General features: G+C 37.2%; 1 protein-coding gene across 1 annotated transcript; it reads right to left on the bottom strand.

Annotated features, from left to right (window-relative positions):
- Nucleotides 1-3,827: 3,827 nt before the first annotated feature.
- Nucleotides 3,828-6,961, bottom strand: LOC111915370 (uncharacterized). The gene is made up of 4 exons (XM_023911033.3): nucleotides 6,732-6,961; nucleotides 5,722-5,902; nucleotides 5,574-5,644; nucleotides 3,828-5,488 (listed from the first exon to the last, which is right to left on the bottom strand). Exons 2-4 carry the CDS (start codon nucleotides 5,825-5,827, stop codon nucleotides 3,941-3,943), a joined length of 1,725 nt encoding a protein of 574 aa, XP_023766801.1. The 5' UTR covers nucleotides 5,828-5,902; nucleotides 6,732-6,961; the 3' UTR covers nucleotides 3,828-3,940.
- Between the last annotated feature and the right edge of the window lie 20,306 nt (nucleotides 6,962-27,267).

The following is a 27,267-nucleotide window of genomic DNA, read 5'->3' as shown; positions in this document are numbered from 1 at the left end:
ATGCTCAAGGGTTTGAGGCCATATGGGATTAGTATTATTCTTGTGTTTCACATTTGCATGTTTTGACTTCCAGAATAATTGAGTTTATTAAGAATAATCGAATTATTCGAACGGGCCACAGTTGTTCATACGTTGGAAGTAGATATGAATGAAGAATGTCGTGAATTGGTGTGTGGATTGTCTAAAGAGCATTAGACATAAGCAAATGTTTGCTGCAACGTTCATGAGTGCTTATGAATATGATTTGAGCATTGGATTAAACCCACACTCACTTGGATCACTCCATGAATTGTATCACGAGTGATTGGTGAGACGATAACATCTTATATTCTTGAAACCAAGATGTGTGAGTTGTATCTTGCGAATCGGTTGCACATTGATAATATGTAAACGCACTAGTAACTTGGTGTTATAAAACATATTGTTGTGTGTGATTCGGTGCGTGAGTGCAAGCGAGCATTGTATCAAAGTTTATCCGTTCCTTTTATTCAAAGTAGGATAAAAGCGATATCTTTGGGCCCCTCGATGGTTTAGTGATGACAAACATAAATGCTCGGCCGGGCTAGGGCTAATTTGATTTGTTCAGTTAGTCGGTCGTCATAAATCGAGAATCGAGAAGTAGTACAAAGAGAATGATTTGAAATCATGTATCATATGATATCTAGAATGGAGGAATATATGATCCCTTATCTAAGGACACGCATATTTGATATGATCAGAGTTGACAGCGGCTTTGGAAAGCTACGATTGCAGATCGGGATCCGAAGTCATACGCAGAATAGTTATTAGACTTATCCAAGTGGGAGACTGTTGGATTAGTGTCTAAGTCCATAACTATTTTGGTATGTACTTGACCCGATGGTGCATGGTCCTTTTGGGTTGCCTTCACCAAAGCAACTTGATTGGAGAAATAAATAAAGAAAGAGAGGTTATTATGATTTATTAATATGTTATAAGAATAATATATTAAAGGAGAAATCATATTTGTTTAATTAATATTGGTCAATAATTAATTAAGAATTAATTTTGTGATCAAGTGTAATTAATTAAACTAGAGGGGCTGAATTGTAATTATGTGATAGTTACAAAATAAGGTAAGGATTATCTTATATATATGGTGAACGAATTTGAGGTGTAAGTCCCTTAGAATTCGACTATGATAAGGGTTTCTAGGACTTATCCTATGGTTGCTTGGTGGACAAGCAACTAGATAAGGATAAGGACTAAAACCTTAATCTTTACACCTATATAAACCCCCTAGGGCTTAGGAATTCGTCTAACCCTTCCCAAGAGGTCCTAAGGACGAATTCTAACCTTCCTCCTCTCTCTTTATACCTTCTCCACTTGCTTATGGTGTTTGTAAGCCATTAGAGGAGTGACACTTGTGACTCTCAGCTTTCCAAGGTCAATTCAAGGAGGAATTGGATTGTTATTGCTATATAACAATCAAGGTATGTTCTTAAACCTAATTACATGTGAATTCTGATTTCCATATGCTAGAATTAGGGTTCAAAGTCTTGGATTCAAAGTATGTACAATAGAGAAACCTAGATCCAAGCTTTAGGGTTTGTATGAGCACATAGGATGTCTTATGACCAAAACCCATCAGGATGATGCTATGATTAGTGATCTGTTAGATCGGTTTGACTGTTTGTGCATGATAGCTAGTGTTTGATATATATATATATATATATATATATATATATATGTGTGTGTGTGTGTGTGTGTGTGTGTTGGTTGTATGTTTAGGGATGGGTTGAGGTGGTTCTGCTTTGTGCTCTAGGCCAACAGACCTTGGGCGGTCCGGATAGACTGCAGACCCATCGGGGCGTATCAATCAGGCCGAAGGCCCGGAGAACGGTCCAGACAGGCTGAAGGCCCATTTAGGTTTGTTCTTCATGAACACTCAAGAACACATTGAAAAAACCTTCATTTACGCACACTCATGAACACATATACACGCTCCAGATTTATGCATTGATTTTTCAAAACATACACACTCATGAACATGCACCTATTGCCATCATAGTCTACTAAATCCACTAATAGCCACCACCGTCTAAATATTGTCACCATTGTACACCACCACCATTCATGAACAAACACCTTTAACCACCTCCATCTCTGCCCAAATTCCTTCTCTCATCTCCATCTCTACTTAGAAATCATTCTTAAAATGAAAATTGATGGTGTTGGTGATGGAGTGTAACATCCCAAAAATTTTGAGTAAAAATTTCATTTCAAATAAGTCAAAACCGTTCATTCATTATCCCAACAGAAGATTATAATAAAAGCATTCTCAAACCATCAGAGTAAAATCATAAATAGTCAATGCAGAATAAATCTTCAGGGAATGCAGTGCGATCCATTCGGTCCTTCCTTTTGAAACCATAGGTACTTGAAAACATTTTAAACATAAAGCGTAAACACAAAGCTTAGTGAGTTCCCCAAAATACCGAATACCATACATAAATGTTAGCTCAAGGATGAAACGGGTTTGTTTCACCCCCGTGTCTATTTCACCCTCGAGTCTATTTCAACTCAAATGACAGCTCAAGGTTGTACTGGGTCTATTTCACCCCCACATACATATAGCAAACAGGCATACATGCATACAATAAGAATCACAAAGACAACAGGCACATACTATCCTAGTATCCTACAGTATAGTGAGCAAACTCACCTTAGTCTAGAGATAACCGAACCACATGTGTTGTTGCTACCGGGCTCCTCACACCGAACACATCCAAATTATCCCTAATCAATAACTGAGGTAATTTCCCATAGTCCAAGGTCCAATTCATACGCTATCATATCAATGGGTAAAAGATTATTTTACCTTTCCCGCATCAGACCCAACAACTCATGGCCCAAATCCCAAAAGACCCAAGACCTAAAAAGAGCCCATTATGGCACCTTGGTGCGTACTCCCTGCAAACACTTGGGTTGGGCCCATTACGTATGATATATGTATGTGGATAGGAGTTTTGTTTGCTCAACGCTAGAGTCGAGGATTGTATGTGGATGTGTTGTATGTATGGTGGAATATATGGTATACCAGGGAACTCAGTAAACTTTATGTTTACGATTGTTGATTGACTTCTTTTGCAAACGTTCGTGAGAAAAGATCGACAGGACTGTACACACGTTTTGAATATATTTATTTCCGTGTTTTGTAAACTTAACTCTGATAATATATGGTTTCAATCATTTGAACAATCCCTTATATATATATATATATATATATATATATATATATATATATATATATATATATATATATATATATATATATGTGTGTGTGTGTGTGTGTGGGGGGGGGGGGGGGGGTTCACACCTCATGCGTGATGCTAAGGTGGACCATCGACCACTCCGTGACGGCACCCTCAATACGCATGAAGCTACGGTGGCTTGGTCTCCGATGATTCTCCTCACGCCCGACTATGTTTTCTTATATCTCTTTCTTCTGCCTTCCCTCTTTATTCCCTTGATGGCCACACCCTCAAGGTTGAGGTTGTGGTAGGAAGATGGTGCTAAGGTGGTAAAGATGTTGAGACGGTGGAGACCCAATGGCCATAGCTCCGAAACCACATATTGTGAGATTTCTCCTAATTGATTTGATCTAATTATAAACAGAAACATGCAATGCCCATGGCTGAGACATACAGCTAGTGGGTCTATCCTATTCAATATATGACAATATACAAAGTGCATAAAAAATACAGTCTTATACAAACATTTTCTGGAGTTCATAATGCACAATCAAGACCTTCCACAACAATTTGCTCATTGTGGTACAATAATATGCAAAAAAAATCAACAGAATATGCAAAAAAAGAACCCAAATTATTCCAAAAAGCTGTATAAAGAAACGATATTTGCAAGAAAAAACCATAAACATACAACCAAATCCACAAAATTCTATGCATTTTAATCGTAACTATAGTACCAAAATATCAGCAACAACTTCATTGATTAAAGAATCAAGTAATCGCCTCTCGATTTCCACTCCAACTTCAAACGCTTCAACATCAAAATCAAGCCATTTTTGGTGCTGATCACTGCTCATATCCTTGTCTACAAGCTCATCCACCATACAATCTTTCATTCGTTCCCACCCCGAGATCTTGTTACACACTTCTTTTGCTAACCGTTTTTTTCTTCTAACCACCAATAAACCTCTTAGCCACACTCTACATTTCGAGTCAACACACTCACTCACACAGTCAAACACAAGTTTCCGCCTTAACTTAGCCTCGTTTTTCTTCCCAAGAATCGGTCTTTTGGCTTCCAGTATATCAAATAGACGTGGGTTTACAATCTTTTGAGTCCTTCCTACACTGAAATCCTCAAACATGGACTTGATATTGACAAGTATATTATCCACGTAACTTGGTTCTGACTCGGTTTCCACCTCCATTGTTGTCAATTTCTGTGAGAAAACCCCAACAAGTTCTTGATCTTTGAACAACGGGACATTTGAAGAAAACCCTGGACACGAATCATCTTTATATATTCTACCTTGGTTTCTTTTATCTTGGAAGATTGTAGTTATGTTTATTTCCCTTAGTTTTTGGTCCAAAAGGGTGCCATGATTATCAGCCAAAAAGGTGTTCTTTTTCTCTGTAGATCTTATCGGAGTGCGTGAAATTGGGGAAGTGAATGTAAAAGAAACAACATCCGATCCATTAGATCTAACCACGTATCCATCTCCTTCATTTTTATCGCGTTTCCTTTGATTGACAGTTTTGTTCATAGATTTCGCCGGAATCTTACTCGAGCTCTTCCCGGAAACTGGTTTCCGGCACTGTGAGTTGGGCAAAGTCACTGGAGATTTTGCATTAGGTTTTCCTAATCCTCTTCCATTCAAGCAATTTTGTTTCTGGTTGTTTTGTTTGAGCACACTGTTTGTAGAAGATTTCCTTAATGTACTCGAACCTTCTCGTGTTTTAACGTTAATCTTTGCCTGAAGAGCTAAAGAAACCGATTTCTTTCCATCTTCCATGAATGGTTTTCTTTCTAAACAACCATCCCAACTCTTATTCATTGATTGCCCTTTTAAACTCTTAGCAGCATTCGACTCCGATGGTTTTCTCGATGGTGTTTTTGAACCGACTTGCATTATGCGAATCGGGTCATCTGATGACCCGAATCCGGAGCTTTTAATCGGAGATAAGAGTTTTTGTCGAGTTACATGAACCGATTTATCGGATTTTTGTGGTAAACTTTCGGCTTGAAACTTCTCGATCACTTTATGTTTTCGATCAATTTGTTGGTGGAAATCTTTCTGTTCAAGTTCGATTCTTTTTCTAACATATCGGGAATCAAAAAATCGGTTTGATTGTGTGTCGTTGAAACTTGAAGTTGGATTTGGAAGCGAATCCAATCCCATAAGCCTAGCGACTACTCCGGGGGATTTTCCATAATCATCTTCATCGATTAGTGAAGACGAACAACCTTTTCTGCTTCGATTGTTCGATTCCTTCGACTTTTATGTTCAAACAAGTAATTTTTCAGCTTCCAAACAAATAAATTCTTTCAAAATCTAAACATAAATGTATAGCGATTCATACCGGATGAAATTGCGTAATGGGTATGGGTATGTTTATGTTTACATCGCTACTCCTTTTCTGCTTCGATCGTCCTATAAAAAATTAAACTGAAGTTAAAAAAAAAGTATGAAAAATGCTAATATCTTTCGAGTATTGAGATTAATATTACCAGATAAATCAGGAGTTTTGTAGAATTTCTTGCGTGATTTCATATTCCAATCGAATAAATCGAGAAAACCACCGCCGGAATCTTGTTTCAATTTGTCAACTTTCATATTTGCATGATTGCATCAGAACCTCAGTTCAAGAAAGTTATTGCTTTGATTGAAATCATAAGGCCTTCAAAATTTCTGCAAATATCATCGTATGATCAAATGCTTAAAAGGGCATCAAAGTATTGAATTTTTATAAATAACAAAACAATCTATCTACTGATCCACCAACCAGTAAGTAAGTAAGTAATCACACCTTTGGGGTTGCTTGCAATGTATATATGTGATTCTTACTGATACTCCTCCCTCAAATCGAATTTTGACTTTTTAGAGTCAAAATCAAATTAGTTTTTAGCTTTAAAATTCAACATTCTTGATGGATATTTTAGATATAAAGAAGAATAGACAGATATTACATGATTGATTCCTTTTTATGGTAAGGTACAACCGACTGATTTTGGTAAGAACTTGAAAAAGTACTAAATTTTAAAATCGGAAAGTGGACTGAAATTGCTTCGAAGAACAGATAAGTCAAACATTTACTAAGCTTGAATTTGTCAATTAAAGCATTAAAAACATGAATTCCCTTGTGTAACCACATCATTCTTTACTAGAAATGCCATAGATTTCAACTGCTAGTAGATATCTGATCGACCACATAAAGAAGCTTCACATAATTTCGTACTCCAAAACAATCGAATACCAAATCCACATGTGGAGTATCCGATGAATAATTGAACTGCATTGATACAGATTAAACCCTAGATATTCAAATTAGTAGAATTGATTACAGTTTACAGAACACGGAATTCATAGCAGAAGTCTGCATCATTGACTTTTGACAAAAACAGTGAACTGTCCACTATCAAGTTACAAGCTCAGATCAAAACGCGCATAAAAATTATAACCCAGATGATATATTCAAGAATTTATCAAAATAAACGAGCCCAAATCAGCGAAAACTTACATGAACAATTGAACATGAAGAAATCAAGATCTGCAAGTGAGGTTATGAGTCTGTTCACTCTCTTTTATGCCCGAAGCTTCCATTCCGGATAGAGCAACGAATCTATATATAAACTATGACAAATAGAAACAAAAACAACCAGAACTGAATTTGCAGAGATTTTGAGAGAATTTTTAGAACATTATTGAAGAGTATACTATTGGGTTTTTAAGTGGTCACATTCTTTAATAATTTTTTTCAAAGACATTAAATGGGTCAGTCAACAAATTGGTTGGATTTTGTAATAAGGAATTTATTCTACAATTTTTATTTATTTATTTTATTTTTTATTTTTTGCATTTTATTTGATTTATAAGGAAAAAAATGTTATATATGTAAATCAAGAGAAAGGTTATAAATTTTCTACAATATTTGAACTCTTTTACGTGAAGGAAAAAGAAACCTTTACTGATTTGGAATCTTGTTGGTCGAAGTGGAGGATTTCAAAGGGTAGTGACGATTGTGTGGACCCGTCATGGGAAACTTTTCAGATTATCATGTTTCACCTTTTTTATAAAATAGTAATTAACTGTTTTAACAAATAATAATTGATATAAAAGCATCTTAGCTAGTAATCTTTTATAAAGTTTATTATTATTTGAATAATTTTTTTGTATAGTTTTAAAGGTCGTTAAAATCACGATCCCGATGATTCTATGATCACCTAGGTAAATCGATCTCAATTTTATTCGGATTGTTTTTGGTAAAATTAGGATCGAATCCTAGGACCATAGAATTGAAGATCGTATGATTGTTATCATTTGTTTAAAAAAAATCAAATATTTGTTCTTAAACTAATTATGTAGAATACTCATTTTGTATTATCAAGGGTTGGTCCAATATATGGGCGAGTTAGGTCATAGCCCACGACAACAAAAAAAAGAGCATAAAATTGATCCAATAATTAATATTGTATATACACTTTGGCCCAAAGTTTAGTCCAATAAACGGTGTGATAGTGATTCACAATTCATAAGTGTTTGGAGGCAACATATCATTATCTCGAGCGTGGACGCGAAGCATCTCGAGAAGCCAATCGACGTCTAGAAAAGCACATTGTCTAGATTGCGGAGCCTGTAATCGACTGACGGACTGATCATTCTCATTATAATTTCTCTACTTCTCTCTTAAACCTAGTGGTTACTGAATTGAATTTCTTTATTTCTCATTCTAATTTATGATTTCTCTATTTTGATTCTTTACTTCTCACAATCACATTCCTAGTATTATGATTTCTGAAACATATAGTCGCCGAAAATCTAAAGAATTATGAGGTCTTCGATTTCAAAATTAGGTTTGGGTTGGTTCGATTTCTGAATTTTCATCTCTCTTATTATGTTTTCTTTTCTCATTCCAACTTCTGAAACCTACTACAACGAATTTCTCTACTTCTCCTTCTAATTTCTAAGCTTTTTTTGTTCTAATTTTAAAGCACCGGCGACGAAAATCTGAAGAAGCTTAAGGTTTTCAATTTTAAATTGGGATTGGGTGAGTTGGATTTCTAAATTTTGATCTCTCATATTATGTTTTATTTCTCATTCCAATTTATGATTTGTTTTTAATGTTTTTGTTTGTTTGCTTCCGGAGTTAGACTATTTTGTTGGTTGTTGGAAGACGATTACAGTAGAAATAATGAAAATCGATTTCTATTATGTTGTGTTAGGTTTGATTAAGATTTTTTATGGTAGCTTCAAATGAAATTTCTAGTCTTATAGAGTTTCTTTCTAAACTTTTGTCTTTTAATTATGTGATGTGGATCAAGATGCATATAATTTTCTATTAAACTTATGTTTATTTTGAATAAATAGACTTCTAGAGGCAACAAAAGGTATAAATTTATTCTATTGTTGCTATTAGACAGTAGTTTTTAAAAAATAAATGCATATTTCTGATTATATTATTAAATTTCCAGATCTTTTGACTTCTTGAAGTGGAAATAAAAACATAAACTTTGTTGAGGTTACGGTTGCTTCAACGAAAAGAGGTTGTTCAATATAGAAGCTCTTGAAATTGTATTTACGAAGTACCATGGCTCAAGAAATATTATGTAACACCCGCTCTCGAAGTATTTTTCATTTTAAACCCAAAAGTCTTAAATCCTTGCAAAACGGGTCCTTACGCGGGGTGTACACTATGTCTACATTGGCGTAAGTCATTAAAGAGCAGTGGCGACTTCTTTAAGTATGTTGGGCGTACATAAGACGTATGCATGGTGTACTCATGCTAATCCTAAAACCCTAAATTTTAGGATTGAGACCCTATTTAAACACCTTAAGTCCGTTGAGGCCTTTTCATTTTCAGCCTCCACTTACCCAAAAGCAATCATTTCAAAATCTTAACTATTTTGTGAAGATCTTGAGCATTTAAAGTGAGTTTTGTGTGTTTTGGTGAAGAAGGAATCCATTAAAGAAGCATTCGTGAGCTTGGAGCTTAAAGATCCAGAAATTTCATCCCATTTTCAAGCCTCGGGAGATATAAAGCTTGAACCATTTACACTGACCACAAGAGTTTGAGGTACTTGATGGATTAGCCAAATTTGAACATGCAGCAGCGGAGATGGTTGGATGTGGTGAAGGATTTGTTGGAATAGTGTCTAAGGCTGCAACTATATTAGGCAAGTATTTGACCCAGTTGTGCATGGTCCTTTTGGGTTGCCTTCACCATAGCAACTTGATAGGATGATTTATTAAGAGAGAATAAATATTATTAATATATTATGAGAATAATATAAAGAATAATAATATTGTTATTTGATTAATATAAGTCATAGAATTAATTAGAATTAATTTGGTGACTTAAAGAGATTAATTAAATAAGAGGGTATAAACTGTCAATTGTTATCTCCTATCAGGGATATTTGTTTGAGAATGGTTATTACTTATCCTTTGTTGGATTTGATCAGGAAGGCTCGGGTGGAGGGGTTGAAAAATGAGAATTGGAAGGCCGAGTGGATCAGGGGTCGGATTCCTTTACTTGTCAGAGATAGTCGGGAGTTGTTGACTTTTGTGCGGTAGAGTCTGGGTTCCGACTACTGGTAGGGTGGGACAAACTGTTCTAGAGGAGGCACCTAAGTCAAAGTTATCAATCCATCCTGGAGCCACAAAGATATATTGGGATCTGAAGTTGAGTTATTGGTGGCCATGTATGAAAAGGGAGATAGCATGGTTCGTCGAGTGGTGCCTGACTTGCAGTAAAGTCATGGCCAAACATCAGAGACCCCATGGCAAGATGTAGATGTTACCTATTCCCATGTGGAAATGGGAAGAGATTTATATGGATTTCATCACAAAACTACCGAAGACGGCACGTGGAGTTGATTCTATCTAGGTCTTTGTAGATAGGTTGACCAAGAGTGCTCATTTCATACCGATTGTTGAGAGTATATCTGTTGAGAAGCTTGCCGATATCTATATCCGTGCGGTGGTAGTTCAAAATGGAGTGCCAGTTTCGGTGGTTTTAGATTGGGATGTTCGTTTTACTTCCAGGTTTTAGGGAAAGTTTTATGAGGATTTGGGTACTCAGTTGCATTTTAGTACAACATATCACCCCTAGACCGACGATCAGAGCGAGCAGACGGCTCAAACGCTAGAACATATGCTTTAGGAATGTGTTTTAGATTTTGGAAGAAGTTGGGATACTTACCTCCCACTGGCCTAATTCTCATATAATAACAGGTATCATTCTAGTATTGACCAACCACCAATTGAGATGTTGTATAGGAGGAGGTGCAAGACCCCCGTTTGTTGGGGCAAGGTTGGACATCGATTCATGGGGAGTATTGAGGTAGTACTCAAGAATACATAGTTGATTCGGCAGGTGCACGACATGTTGCAAGTCATGTAAAGTCGAAAGAAGAGTTATGCAGACTGGCGACGTTCGAAACTCGAGTTTCAGATAGGAGAGTTGGTGCTTCTGTAGGTGTCACCATGGAAAAGTGACATCTGATTTTGGAAGCGAGGAAAGTTGGGCCCCAGGTTTATTGGTCCCTTTAGGATTTCCACCCGAGTAAGCAAGGTTACGTACCTGCTTGATTTTCCTAACGAGCTCAACCAGATCCACACCTTCATTGTTTCTCAGCTTCGGAAGTGTATCCGATGAGTCCACGGTTGTTCCCTTGGATGAAATATAGGTTGATGATCGTCTGAATTATGTGGAAAGACCATTGGGGATCTTGGATAGGAAGAATAAAGCCTTGCGCAACATGGTGGCATCATTGGTCAAGGTCCAATGGCAGCATCGAAAAGGTTCTGAAGTTACTTGGGAGCGTGAGGCAGAAATGCAAGAGCACTATGCTGAGTTATTTATAGATGGTGACTTCGAGGACGAAGTCTAATTCAAGTGGGGGAGATTTGTAACATCCGATGTGTTAAAAAAAAATTAATAAACAAAAAAAATGGCCACGACATGGTGGAGCGTCACTACGACGTGGCGTATCAACTTTGTTTGCGGGTTCTAATGACCCACCACGACGTGGTCTTGAGGCACCACGACGTGGTGGTGCTTTTTAGTGGAAACCCCTAATGTTCGGGTCTTGGACTCTATTTAAGGAACATTAAGGCTAGGGTTTTAGCCTCCGTCTTTCCCCCAACCTTAGAAACCCTAACCATATCCTCCATTGAAGTTGTGAGCTCATTCTTGGTGAATTTTGGTGATTTGAGAAGGACAAGGAAGCTTTTGGTGAGGTGGTTTCATAGAAGGCATCATATCTTCGGCTAAGCTCATCTCTTGGACCTTGGTGAGTGCCAAGACTCAACCATTTTCTTGCCATGTTGCCATATCCCTTGTTTTTGTCCCCTCTTTCCATGTTTTGATGGATTTAAGTGATGGTATCTCATAAAGTTTGCAACTTTATGAATCCCCAAGTTAAAATGAGCAAGTAGTGTCTTGGATCTGGATTATAATCAAGTTTTGATGTCATGCATGGGATTATAGTCTTTAAACCCTATTTTTGCCCTAAAATGGAAAATGGATGTTTTGGACATGCAAGTCCATAAAGCCACGATTTTTAAGGTCACTTTGGAGTATGAAACCATTCTAGAAATTTTAGAAGTGCAACACTAAGGATTTGGTGCTTAATGGAAATCTTGATGCATTAAGTCGCCATTAGTGGTTGTGTGGGGAGTTTGGCTTATGGAAGGGTTTTTAGGGATAAAGTTGGAAACTTTACCCATCAAGACCATGAGACGGACCAAATCCGAGCCTTAGAGTTCTTGTAGCTGAAGGAAAAATGACTTAATATGTTAAGATGTCCTGACGCATCACCACGGCGTAGTTGAGGTTGCCATAACGTGGTAACTTGGTCCAGACCATCTATTTTGCCAGTTTGCGACCACGATGTGGCCAAGGAGGCCACGACGTGGTGGCTTGTTGGGTGGACTTTTGAATTTTGAGTGTTGGTCACTATATTTCTTTAAGGTGACCGGTAGAGTCAATTCTAGAGTTGCGTTTTGTTTCAGATTCTCATCTGTCAGCGAGGTGAGTCTCCTCGCTACACCCGTGGATCAAAGGCACCAATGTCGGCCCACTAGGAACTGTATTGTAGAATGCTAGTTGTTTTTTTATACTTTCATGAAAGACCATGCGGTGGCCCATGGTCTGTTATGTAAGACTGGGATTTGGCCCTTGGTATTACAAGGAAAATACCATGGGGGCGGCCCATGATATTTGTATGTAAGATCGAGATTTGGCCCTCGACATTACAAGTATCATATTATTAGGTTGAAATATACCCAAGGCAGGGCCTACATTTGTATGTTTGGTACGTGGTACTTTAGGGAACTCACTAAGCTTTGTGCTTACAATTTATGTTCACGATTTCAGGTACTTCCGATTTGAAAGGGAAGGGTCTTGCGTGATGGCGCAACATCCTCCCTTCATGATTTCCACAAATTGAATAATTATACTCTGACTTTTTGAATATTATGGTTGGTATTGGATTTTAAAATGAGGATGTTCAGAAGACAACCTTCAAGACATGTTATGGTCATTATGAGTTTGTGGTGATGCCTTTGGACTTACCAATGCACCGGCAATGCTCATGGATCTCATGAATCGAGTTTGCAGACCGATGTTGGATCGGTCAGTTATCATGTTTATTGATTACATCTTGGTCTATTCTAATACCAAGGAGTAACATGATGATCATCTTCGAGTGGTTATGGAGACTCTGAGGACTAAATTCTCTAAGTGCGAGTTCTGGTTGCGCGAAGTGCAATTTCTGGGGCACCTTGTCAACTAGAAGGGTATATTGGTCGACCCGGACAAGATTGAAGGCGTGATGCAGTGGGAGGATTCGAGGTCTCCATCCGAGATTCGTAGTTTCCTTGGTCTAATTCGTTATTATTGGAGGTTTATCTAGAATTTCCCCAGGATCACAGTTTCGTTGACCAGGTTGACGAAGAAGTTTGCTTCTTTCCATTGGGAGCCTGAGCAGCAGGCAATGTTTGATTCTTTGAGGCAGAAGTTATATGCGGCTCCGATCTTGACCCTGCCAAAGGGTGTGGATGATTTTGTGGTGTATTGTGATGCATGAATTTTGGGATTGGGTGTAGTTTTGATGTAGAGGGGTCGTGTGATAGCTTATGCTTCGAGGTAGTTGAAGCCTCATGAGGCGAATTATCTCACTCATGATTTGGAGTTGGGGGCGGAGGTGTTGGCCCTCAAGATTTGGTGCCATTACTTGTATGGGGTTCATTATATCATTTACATGGACCACAAGAGTTTGAGGTATGTGATGGATCACCCAAAACTAAACATGAGGCAGTGTAGGTGGATAGATGTGGTGAAGGATTATGATTGTGAGATCTTTTATCACCTTAGGAAGGCCAACATGGTGGCCGATGCTCTTAGCCGCAAGATGTCTGGTATACCGATTAGGGATGTATTTTTTAGGATAACTGTGATTACCCCACTCTTAGAGCATATTCGAGAGGCTCGTGTCAAGGCTATTAAAGAAGAGCACCATAAGAATGAGCGTATAGTGGGTCAGGTATCCTCCTTTGATTATGATAGTCGGGGATTATTGACCCTTCATCGGAGAGATTGTGTTCCATACTTCGGGGTTACGTGAAATATTTTGATGGAGGAGGCGCATAAGTCGATGTTTTATATTCATCTAGGAGCGACGAAGATGTATAAAGACCTCTTGCTTGATTATTGGTGGCCCTACATGAAGCAGGATGTGGCCTGGTATGTGGAGAGGTGCTTAACTTTCAGGAAAGTCAAGGCCAAGCATCAGTGGCCTCACGGCAAGATGGAGCCATTGGGTGTTCTCGTTTGGAAATGGGAAGAGATTACGATGGATTTTATCACGAAGCTACCATGGACCGTGCAAGGGGCAAATTTGATTTGGGTAATCATGGACCGATTGACCAAGAAATCACATTTCATTCCTATTCAGGAGAGTATCTATGCGAAGAAGTTAGCAAATGTCTACATCCAGGGGGTTGTGGCACGACATGGGATTCCAGACTAAGTGGTTTCGGATCAGTATGTTCGATTCACTTCCAGGTTTTAGAAGAGTTTCCATGAGGATTTGGGTACTCGGTTGCTCTTTGGTACGTCTTTTCATCCGCAGACCGATGGTCAGAGTGAGCGGACTATCTAAACCTTGGAGGATATGTTACGGGCATGTGTACTGGATTTTGGCGGTAGATGGGATACGTATCTCTTGTTAGCTGAGTTCTCTTACAACAACTACCATGCCAGTATTGATCGACCTCATTTTCAGATGCTCTACAGGAGGAAGTGCCAGACCCCGATTTGCTGGGTTGAGGTCGTTCAACATGTTATAGGTAGTACGGAGGTAGTGCTCCGGACTACCAAGTTGCTCCAACAGGTGTACGGGAGATTGCAGACCGCGCAGAGCCGACAAAAGAGTTATGATGATAGATGTTGATTAGACTTTGAGTTACAGGTTAAGGATATGGTACTCTTGAAGGGGTCACCCTGGGAAGGTGTCATCCGGTTCATGCAGCGGGGCAAGTTGGGCCCCAGGTATATCGGTCCTTTCAGAGTTATAGCCCGGGTGGGCAAGGTTGTGTATCGTTTGGAGCTACCTGAGGAGCTCAGCCAGATCCACAACATTTTTCGTGTCTCAGATCCACAACACTTTTCATGTCTCTCAAGTGCTTGGTCGATGATTTTGTAGTAGTGTCGTTGGAGGACATTCAAGTGGATGAGTTCATGAATTACATTGAGATACCGATTGCGATTCTAGACAAGAAGACGAAAACCTTGCAGAACAAGGTAATGGGACTAGTGAAAGTGCAATGATAGCATCAGAAGGGGTCAGAATGGACATGGAAGCCTGAGGAGGAGATGAAAGAACATTATCCATAGTTATTTGTGGAGGCGTACTTCAAGGATGAATTCTGATTCAAGTAAGGGAGAATTATAACGTCCAGTTCCCAGGTAAATTCCTTAAGTTCTTTTATATTTAGTATTTTTGCATGAAAGGTCATTACATTGGGCATAATTGTGAAATACATTGAGTGTGGCTCATTAAACTTGATCTCGTGTTCCCCCTGAGTACGTTGCGCGTACCTAGAGTAAGCTGGACGTACTCGAGGCAGGGACAAACCCTAATTTTTGGGTTTTGGACCCTATAAAACATCATTATCTCCCTTGAGGTTGACCTTATCTTAAGCCTCCATCCTCTAAAGCATTCCCCTCGAAACCATATCCCCCATTTGTGAGATTCTTGAGCCTTTGAGTGATTTGGTGTGTTTTTGGTGCTTATTAAAGAAGAAGAAACTCATTAGAGATGCGTTGATGGGCTTGGAGCTTGTAGATCCAAAATTTACTTATCTTGATTATCCTTCCGGAGGTATAAAGTCTCAACCTTTATGGTTCGTTGCTAAGATATATTTTTGCTTAGGGTTTTGGCACATTTTGGTCCCATGGGTTGATTCTTGTGAGTAAAAGCTACTTCACAAGCTTAGGTTAGCATCCATTGATGTTTCTGAGGTCCCCTGTGCATAAAAATTGTATCTGATGTCTTTGATTTTAGATTAGTGTCTAAGTCCATAACTATTTTGGTATGTACTTGGCCCGATGGTGCATGGTCCTTTTGGGTTGCCTTCACCAAAGCAACTTGATAGGATGAATTATGGAGAGAAAGGATTAAATATGATTTATTAATATATTATGAGAATAATATATTAAAGGAGAAATCATATTGTTTAAATTAATATTAGTCAAGAATTAATTGGTAATTAGTTTTGTGACTAAAAGAGATTAATTAAACTTAAGGGACTAGAATTGTAATTATAAGATAATTTCAATTTGGGCTATGGATTGCCTTATATTAAGGAGTGGACGGATTCTATGGGAAAGCCATGAGGAAATCGTCCAAGGCCTTAAGAAAAGGAATCTATGGGTTGCTTAGGGCTTAAGCATCCAATTTAGGGTTTCCTTGTTAGATAACCCTAATAGCCTCCTATATATATAGATCCCTTATGACCCAAAAACGTGGCTAAGCATCCTTCTAGGGTTTCACACGTTTTAGGGCAGCCTCCATCCTCTCTCCTCTTCATCCTCTTGCTCTTGGTGTTTGTGAGCCATTAGAGGAGTGACATTTGTGACTCTAAGCTATCTAAAGTCATTACAAGGAGGAATTGTGATTGTTATTGCTACATAACAATCAAGGTAATGTCTTAAACCCATTCTTATGTTAATATGATTACTTGTATGCTAGAATTAGGGTTTATAGTCTTGGATAACTTGCATGTACAATAGAGAAACCTAGATCCAAGCATTAGGGTTTATATGAGCACATAGGATGTTCTTATGACCAAAACCCATCATTTGGTTCATAGATGCATGAGTTGTTCTTCTTAATATGAAGTTAGAAGGTTAGAATTTGGTTTTGGGCTTCTTTGAGATCTCTGAGTTGGAATGGGGTGAGTCTTTTCACTGTACTTATGGATCGAAGGCACCAATTTTGTCACACTAGATTATGTTTGTAGAATGCTAGTTGTTTGTGTGATACTTGCATGTTTTGTATGCTGGGAGGGGCCCGTTATACGAGTTAGGGTGAGGCCCCTTATAGTCATTGGTCAGGGCCCGTTATGCTGGTAAGGGCAAATCCCATTATACTCATTGGGTAGGGCATGTTATGCGAGTTAGGGTGAGGCTTGTAATACTCTTTGGGCGAGGCTCTTTACATGTATGGTATGTGGTGTTTTAGTGGACTCACTAAGCTTTGTGCTTATGGTTTAAGTTAATGTTTCAAGTACTTCCGGTTCAAAAGGGAAGAGTTGGCCTAATCGTAGCACATCCACCCATGTCCAACATTTTTATGATTTTGGGATTGTAATCTGATAACTGTTTTCACATTGACATACTTTTGATGGTTTGATATGAATAGTTGATGGTTTTGGTTGACCTAAAAACGAAAATTTAACTTATGATTTTTGAGATGTTACAGCTCTAAAAAATAGAAAAACCAAAATTAATTATATGTATAAATAACTATTTTAAGTTTTTTCTTTTAAAAATCAAAACTCCATTCGTAGCTAGGAGTTTCTAACTTGTAACTAAAACAAAAAAAACTTCAAATCTAAATGTTGGAGCATGGAAATCGATCTTAAAGATATTTGGGAAAAGGAGATTATTTAGTATTTTGAGGTGATAATTGATATTGGCTTATCATCTACTTGTTTAGTCAAACCAACGTCATGATGATAGTTCTGATTGAATTTTGAAGTTCGTTCCTTGCCTGCGGATCACTGAACCTTCTATTCTTGGATCCAGACTTGTTTATTATTCCAACTCTACCACAAGATGTTTTCATGTTTTTAGCAGGTTATTCTTTTGAAGAATTTTGGGTATATTATGATTCGAGAACTGGAGATGTTTCAGACTTGTGAAGCCAAAGTGCGACTTAATTATGGGATGTTCAGTTCAAAAGTTATTGTGATACACTTTTGAAGTTGATCAGCTTGGTTCACTTTTCACATCCGTAGATTGGAATCTCACTCTTCAACACCGGAGATGATGGACTTTGTTGCTTAGAAGACTTTGACTATAAAGATTTCATCGCCCAGTTTCAAATATCACAGACACTTCAAAATTTTAGAGACATTTCAGCATTTGGTTCTCATTATGTATCATTTTATTACCGCACTTGCTAGTTGGTTGCTATGTATTTTAGCCTTTTATCTTTGAATTTGTATCCCTCATCATTTGCGAGCATTTAGGGAGATATTGTTGGAGCATGAAAATGCTCTACAAATTATGAGTGATAAGTTAGGTTATTTTATTCCCTTTTAGTGTATTATAAGTTATCTCTATATATAAATAGAGAGGGATGGTCATTGTTTTAAGTATGCACCTAAAACATAGTCTTTTGTTTTAGTTAGAGAGAAACTCTTGGTTGGGTTCTCTCCCACCGAAATGTTCTCCATAGTTATAGTTGTAACCTCTATTTCTATTATAATCATCGGACTACTCATATGTTCTGTTCTTCATATATTCTGTGATCATTAAATCTTAAAATACTTTTATTCCACATTTAGCCGATCGTCCAAATGGGTTCTATACCATCCCAAAAATATGGCCCAATTTTTATTTAATTTAAATAAAATAGTATTCCAAAAACATCATCAATATAATCCAAGTGAAACTAAGTGTATCAACATCATATCAATCAGAGTAAATCACAAAAGCGGAACTATGTGGTTTGTGCGATGCAGTCATCTCGAGTTTTTCCCTTTGGAACCAGATGTACCTGAAACATAAACTGAAACCTTAAGCACAAAGCTTAGTGAGTTCCTCAAACTACCCCATACCATACATAATAAATCATATACTGGTCCCCTACTCGGCATCGAGCCCTGCCCGGTATACAGATCTGTTATTCTTAGGCCCCGCCTGACATCGAGCCCCGCCCACTATACACATATAATATGTATCACATAATCATGCTAACACATACAATGGTCATCAAACAATAGCATACGTTTCAGTCATCGGTCCTCGCTCAGCATCGAGCCATGCCCGGTATACATAGCAGCACATAACACATGCAAGGGTCACACAGACTCCTGGCATCCTAACATAAACAATAAGGGACGGAACAGGTGCCTTAGACCCGCTAAACCCACTGAGGATACTTACCTCAACTGTTGAATCTCACAGAAAATCCCTAGTTGCTGGTCCGACAAATCCCCGAGCTATCAATACAAAATAACACCCAATTAACATTTGGGTTCCGACCCATATCCAACAATCCATACTTATGGTAAAAAGACCAGTTTAGCCCTCACCTAGTTTGGTCCAAGACTAAGGCCCAAACTCATAATCTAAAAGGCTCAAAACCAATTAATCATCCACGACCCATTTATGGTCCACTTTTCCAAATTAGGCCCAAACCCCTATATAGGCCTTACCCTAAAGCCCAAAAAAATTTCCTAGTCCAAAACACTTGCACTCAGATGGCCCAATAAGAAATCAAACACCCAAGCCCAAAAGAAAGCCCAAACTCGAAGCCCAAAATGCAAAAACCATTTGTCTGAGTACGCGGGGCGTACTTAGTTGTACACTAAGCATACACGCTATATGGCTTGTGTTGGATAAGGTGTCTAAGTCCATAACTTATTTGGTATATACTTGACCCGACCCGGCATGGTCCATTTGGGTTGCATTTCATCTGAACTATTTATGGATAATTTTATGAGAGTTATACACATATGTTTATTAATATATTATAAGTTATTATATATTAATATGAAGTTATGTTATTTAATTAGTTTTAGTCTTAAATTAATTATGAATTAATTTAGAGATTAAAAGGAAGACTAATTAGATTATGGGCTATTGGTTTTATATGGTGTGGGCTAAGACTTATTTGTTAATGGGCTAGGCTTGGATGGAAGTCCATGGATGATCCATGGAGCTTTTAACCCATGGATCCTTGGAAAGGAAAAGACATGGGTTATTAGGGTTTCACCCTAACCATGTACATTATATAAACATGCTTATGTTGCATGAAATAGCCACTAGTGGTGTATGCTGATGGGTTTTATGCATAAGAACAATCCTATGTGCTCATACAAACCCTAATGCTTGGATCTAGGTTTCTCTATTGTACATGCTTTGAATCCAAGACTAACAAACTTAGATCTAACATATTATAAACTGAATTAGGGTTTAGAGAATTACCTTTGATTGTTATATAGCAATAACAATCAATTCCTTGCTTGGATTGGCCTTAGAAAGCTTAGTGCCTCAAGTGCTGCACCTCTAATGGAGTCACAAACACCATATGCAACTTGGATGAAGAGGAGAAGAAGAGAGGCTGCCAAAAAAACGACTAGAAACCCTAATGGAAGTGTTGTCCGCGTTTTTGGAGCCTGAGGGGTCCTTTATATACTTGTGTGGGCTACTAGGGTTTCAGTCAAAACCCTAATGGACAGCTTAAACTCTAAGCAGCCCATGGAACCTTCTGGATAAGGCTATGGACGAAAATATGATGGGCTTCCATCATAATTTCGTTCACCCCTTATTCCTTTAGTATTCCTTAGCCCAATAACTCAATTATCCAATAATTGCAGTCCAGTCCCCTAAGTTTATTTAATCTCTTTTAGCCACAAAATTAATTATCAATTAATTCTTGACTAATATTAATTAAACAATATGATTTCTCCTTTAATATATTATTCTCATAATATATTAATAAATCATATTTAAACCTTTCTCTCCTTAAATCATCCTACATATTGCTATGGTGAAGGCAACCCAAAAGTACCATGCTCATAATCGGGTCAAGTACATACCAAAATAGTTATGGACTTAGACACTAATCCAACAGTCTCCCACTTGGATAAGTCTAATAACTATTTTCTATATGACTTCAGAACCAGCCATCGTAGCTTTCAAAAGCCGCTGTCAACTCTGATCTTATCAGATAGCGTGTCCTCTAGATAAGGGATTATATATTCCTCCATTCTGAAGATATCGTATAGACATAAGACATGGATTTTAATCATTCTCTCTATACTGTTTCCCGGCTTCCGATTTATGACGACTGACAACAGACTACAATTGAACACATCAACTTAGTCCCGGCTTGGCCAAGCGCTTAGGTGTCATCAACAAATCATCGAGAGGCCCATAGATATCGCTTTTATCCCACTTTGGGTAAAAGGAATGGATAAACTTCGACTCAAATGCTCGCTTGCATTTATTGATTGAATCACACACAACAATAAGTTTTATAACACCAAGTTACTGGTGCGTTTACTTATTATCAATGTGCAACCGACCAACAAATAACAACTCACATGTCTCGGTTTCAAGAAAATACAATATTATCGTCTCACTAATCACTCGTGATAAATCCATGAAGTGATCCAAGTGAGCGTGGGTTTAATCCAATACTCTAATCTTATCAAAGCACTCATGAACTCTGCAGCAAACTTGTGCTATGTCTAAACACTTCAGACAATCTACAGACAGATTCATGATAGTCTTTATTCATACCTACTCCCAACGTATGACCGACTGTGGATGTTTGAATAACCTAGTTATTATGGAAGTCAAAACATGCAAATTGAAACATAACAATAATACTTAATCCTATATGGCCTCAAACCTGTGAGAGTAAATAAAACACTTCTATTTAACCACCATATTGATTACTCATTATTATTTTGGTTTCTGTTTCAGAAAATCAACTTATTACTCGAATTACAACAATAGCTATCCCATGCATAAAGCATGCACACTATGTTTCCTATGGTCCTTACTTTGTGAAATAGATCAATTGAAAAACCTTTTCAATGATGCTCATTTCACAATTCCCAATCCTTATCATTAGTGTAAGAACACAAGGTTCTTTGCTACTATTAGAATATGCTAGATTCTAACATTTTATGCAACGATCCTTTCGTAAAGTCATAGCACAAAAGTCACCAAGACTTGGCCAATGAAATTACAAAGTACTCTATCGGAAATTGTTACAAGACAATTCCATAGACGTGAAGTCTCACATTCAAAGTACATTCATTTGAACATCCTTCTTGCATAAAAGTTTCTATCTAGGCATAGACTCTCAATATCCAACTCCCAATATGGAAACATTTCCACATTTGCCATATGACAACTCATTCTTAATAGAATCTTATCTATTCATAATAATGTCGATATGGTCCATCCAATACCATACTTCCAACTACTTACAAGCGACCAATCCTCAGTGAACTTTGGATCGTCCTTTGATAGTTGTTTAATTATTTTAGTCAAAACCAATTCTAGTCCTTTTTCCCTCTTAATGCACTAGACATTTGGAAAATTTTAGAATGGTAAAATATTATAGCATTTGCAATCGATCCTATACCCGAAGCGTATGGGACACGATGCATAATGTCTTACATAAAGATATGATACTTTACCAACCTTTTGCCATAATATTCTATGTGTCATGTTCTCACAATTCGAACTATGAAGAGGGATGCCGTAATCATAATCGAATTTTAAGAACACACAATGTATCCTTTGACTGAAAATATTAAAATTTCTCAATCTAAGCTTTAGATTTTGAAACGAAGTATAATATTCTCTCCCTTAATTATATTAAAACAACTTTTCAACCCATGCAACTTTGCAAATTAAATCTTTGTTTTTCTATAATTAATATTGCTAACTTGCAATACTCGCCATAATAATCATACAAGCATAACACTTATGCTCCCACTATCATGATGATTATTATCATATAAGCATAACACTTATGCTCCCACTAGCTTTGACATGTATTCAGAAAACAAATGAACTTTCAGAAAACAATGCCTATTGAATTTCTGAAATTCATATTTCTAATACCAGATGCTTCGATAAGCCTTTATCTAGGCTTCTTAACCTTATACACCTTTGTCTTAGATAGCTCATATGTGTGTTTAAACAATTCAGAATTTATGTTACTAAGTTCCAAATGTTCAAACTAATTGCCAAATCTCACAATTCGAACTATGGAAAGGGATGCCGTAACCATAATCGAATTTGAGAATACAATTTTCACAAACGCTATCCTCTTAAAATCTCTCTTAGTGAAAGCATTTCCTCACAGTCATTTTCATGAAGGAGGAAATCTTATGACACTTAGATTTTATGGTGTATGAGTTCCTATCCATGTGAATTTGCCAAAAACAAGGTTTGTGACAAATCCAAATTCATATGGACTGAACTTTCTTAATCTTGATTTCTTGCCTTATGGTAACACGAGTGCCCACCATGTCTTCCAAGTAGTTTAGTAACTTGTCCTTTCATATCAATGTACTTTCCATCGACTAAGGCGTTAGTATGCATTCAAATGAGAACTCATAGAACTCATATACACAATTAACTCAATTGGAATGGCACAGAAACAAAATAATGTCAGCACGATAGGTTGTAAACCTCAAGTCGTGTGCTAGTGATGATCGATAAGGTTTATTTTTGATTTGTTCTTGAAACCTTTCAAGACCATTAAGACTCCCACTGACTCCTTGACATATAAGATTCTCTTGTCAAGAAACATTTCTTGACAAACAAATATTCAAGAGTTAGTGAAGCATTTATCAAGACAAAACACTTAACAAATTGGTCTTAGTTGTTCTTTGTCTTATCCAAGACATCACAACTTACCAATTTCAAATGTGTAGAATAAGAAAACTTTTCCAAATTCCTCATTTGATGAGTGTTATAAACCTACTTAAGACTTGTCACTCAATGTCACAATCCTTGAGTATGACTCCAAGACTTGATATTGGAACGAAGTATGATTGACTCTTTGATTTAACCATTTCTACAATTCTTGATTCCTCTTCTTGGACATGCAAATGCACTAAGACTCACTTAGACGATCAATTGAGATATGGTTCTTAATCATTAAGACTTCATCATAAAACACAATAAAAGGTACTCTCCCTTCTTCTTAGAATTGAGAAACTTTTATCTTTTTGCCTTCTTGATTCTTCTTATTCGTTCTGCTATTGATTGAAACTATTTCAGTTAACTCAGAATTATACTCAATCTTATAAGTATAACCATATTTACTAAACTTTAGTAAATCATGACGAATATCTTTGTCACTCTTGTGGTAGACTTGCTCAACGTACGACCTAGTGTACTCGATCTCCTAGTCCTTCAATTGACACTTTGCCAAAAAATTAGTCTAAGTTTCCCAAATGTGAAAGTTTTTCATTCATCATGCAATATACATTGCATGATTCCAAGTTTCTGTCCAATTGAAACTTGGGCGATGAGAAACTCTCCCTATTTGGTAAACTTTTGACATTTCCACAAATAACATAATTAAGAATCAAATCCATTATTGCTAATAATAGAAACATTCAAACATCAATTCTTTCATACATGCCATTGCAAGGATAAATAAATAAGATAAAGTCAAAATTCATTTTATTGCGGAAAAAAATTTGTCCTTACAATGCAATTCAATTGAAAAACTATGTTATTACATATTTCTTAACAATCTATTCTAACTCCAAGTAGTAGCTCAAGAATCCATTCTTCAAGTAATGCGATCGAAATCCATTTCTTCACGATTAGATTCAGCTCACTTCTTCCCTTAAACTTCCTCTCCTTTCTTTGATCCTACAAAACATCAAAATGCAATCTTATCACATCATGTATTAAGAATCTAGAATAGGAACTTAAAAGAGTTAGATGATGGATTTTACCTGAAGTAGAGCCAAACGTCTTGACTCTCCCATCTCTTAGATCTCTCAGGTAGTTAGGGAAACTTCGTCTCCAATGCCCTTTCTCTTGGCAATAAAAGCAAATGGACTCCTTTGGCACAACACATCGGTCAATCACAGACTTAGTTCTTTCTGGACTTCCAATGTTGCCAGTGTCCATTGAAGTTTGGGAGTTTGATTCACCAGACAAATTTGCTTGACCAGCACGCCAAATCATTGCTGATTCAGCAGCTATAAGCAAATAGGTGAGATCAATTAGGGTCACGTCGTGGTCCATCATATAGTACTCTCTAACGAACTCACTATATGATTCAGGAAGTGACTGAAGAACCCAGTCAACAGCCAACTCACTTGAAATCTCGACACCCAACATGTTTAACCTATCAATGTGTGACTTCATCTCTAAGACGTGCGCACACACAGGTTTCCCATCTTCGTGTTTACTTGCCAAAAGGGCTTGAGTGAGCTTGAACTTTTCAAGCCTTTGAACTTGTGGGTCAGGGAGAATAATTGGAGGAGGTGGAGGAAGTGAAGCATGACTCTCATTTCCTTGATCGTATCTCGGAACGTCATCTTTATTTGGAAAGCTTGTTCCAAAGGTTTTGGGAAGACCATTGTAAGATGTAGACATCTACAAAACGGGAGAAAATTCAAGTTAAGTTGATTGAGTCCTTAATAAAACACCCAAATGAGTTATTAAGGCTAGGATCCAACACAATATCCTACAACCTAGAAAAGGGATGCCGTAATCTAGTTGCAGAATATTTGAAGGTAGGTAAATTACGATTTACCAATTTCCACCATGAAAAACGAAAGGAAGTTTAAGTTTTAAATGAATTGAAACTCCTAGATCTTTTGAGATTCATTGAACTTTTCAATGGCATGTTTAATCTCGATTATGCCCTACTATTTGTGACTGGGATGCCGAGGATCACAAACAAGGTGTGAATAACCATACGAATCACGTGGTGCACCCAAGGCTACAATCACCTAATCAATGTGCCGGTTAGCCACACACGCTCCATTGATCTATGACAAACATCGAGTCACCCTTCGCTACCAATGTCATCCCCAAATTAATGTGCCGATTAACCACACACGCTCCACTAACGTTTGACAAGGGTACGAAGTGTAATTCCATGGGTTAGCATACAATTTCAGATTTTGCCTAAAGTAACTATGATTTGGGAATTTGTAAAAGCATCTAGTTACTTTGTACTTCATTATACTTATAATGGAAGGTTTCTGTCCTATCCTACCCGTTCGGCTAACGACCCTCCACTAGTCAAGAGTGAGGTGGGTAAGAGTGGATACCCATTCAATCGCCATTTTATAGGCAATTTCCTTAAACACCCCTTATAGACCAGCTTCGTGAATGAGGCCTACTAACGGTAAGACTGACGGTTTACTCATACATATATATAATATTAGACTTTTAATGTTATATATAGTATAGGGTGTATTTTACACTTTTAAAATACTAGATGGTTTAACTTAGTAAATTATACTTTTAATTTAATTAAATGTAAACCAAAAACTTTATGGGTTTATTAAATCACTTTTAATTATACACTTTAATTAATTAACAAAACGGGTGTGATTTGACCTTTTCAAAATACTAGGGTTTTAGAATTTAACATTTCAAAAATTAAACTTTTAATCAAATTTTAAATTCCAAAACTTGAGGGCAAGTTTTGAAACATTTCAAAACATTAGGGATCAAACAACAAATAATTCAAATTAAACAATTAATTTTACAATTATCTATATTTGACCTAATCTTATTTTAGTCACTAGATAATTACCAAATAATTTGAACTAATCCATATTTATCATATAAATAACCAATATTTAAAAGATTTGAAATTATCTATTGTTTTGGCAAGGATAATCACTAATTTAAGATAAAAATCGGATTTTAACTTCAAAAAACGAATTAGGCATCAAATCCAAGACAAAACAGCAGCAAAAACCTGAAATTCCCTCTGTCTGACCCCTGGACTTGCCGAGTCAGGGACTGACTCGCCGAGTTCATCCACTGACTCGCTGAGTCAGGTCGAGCAGAGGCCAAAAATCGATTTTTCAGTAAATAAAACAGTTAAGCATCACATACAACTGAAACTAATCAAGGCTCTGATACCACTGATGGGTTTTATGCATAAGAACAATCCTATGTGCTCATACAAACCCTAATGCTTGGATCTAGGTTTCTCTATTGTACATGCTTTGAATCCAAGACTAACAAACTTAGATCTAACATATTATAAACTGAATTAGGGTTTAGAGAATTACCTTTGATTGTTATATAGCAATAACAATCAATTCCTTGCTTGGATTGGCCTTAGAAAGCTTAGTGCCTCAAGTGCTGCACCTCTAATGGAGTCACAAACACCATATGCAACTTGGATGAAGAGGAGAAGAAGAGAGGCTGCCAAAAAAACGACTAGAAACCCTAATGGAAGTGTTGTCCGCGTTTTTGGAGCCTGAGGGGTCCTTTATATACTTGTGTGGGCTACTAGGGTTTTAGTCAAAACCCTAATGGACAGCTTAAACTCTAAGCAGCCCATGAAACCTTCTGGATAAGGCTATGGACAAAAATATGATGGGCTTCCATCATAATTTCGTTCACCCCTTATTCCTTTAGTATTCCTTAGCCCAATAACTCAATTATCCAATAATTGCAGTCCAGTCCCCTAAGTTTAATTAATCTCTTTTAGCCACAAAATTAATTATCAATTAATTCTTGACTATTATTAATTAAACAATATGATTTCTCCTTTAATATATTATTCTCATAA

The sequence above is a fragment of the Lactuca sativa genome, chromosome 1, assembly GCF_002870075.4.
Source record: "Lactuca sativa cultivar Salinas chromosome 1, Lsat_Salinas_v11, whole genome shotgun sequence".
Classification (NCBI taxonomy): Eukaryota; Viridiplantae; Streptophyta; class Magnoliopsida; order Asterales; family Asteraceae; genus Lactuca; species Lactuca sativa.
This window is presented reverse-complemented; position numbering and strand designations above follow the sequence as displayed.

Excerpts from the sequence above, each read along its gene's own strand:
- LOC111915370 (XM_023911033.3), bottom strand. The coding sequence starts at position 5,827 with ATGAAAGTTGACAAATTGAAACAAGATTCCGGCGGTGGTTTTCTCGAT. Across the intron at positions 5,645-5,721 it reads CAAAACTCCTGATTTATCTG|GACGATCGAAGCAGAAAAGG; the intron begins GTAATATTAATC and ends AATTTTTTATAG. Across the intron at positions 5,489-5,573 it reads CCATTACGCAATTTCATCCG|TCGAAGGAATCGAACAATCG; the intron begins GTATGAATCGCT and ends TGAACATAAAAG.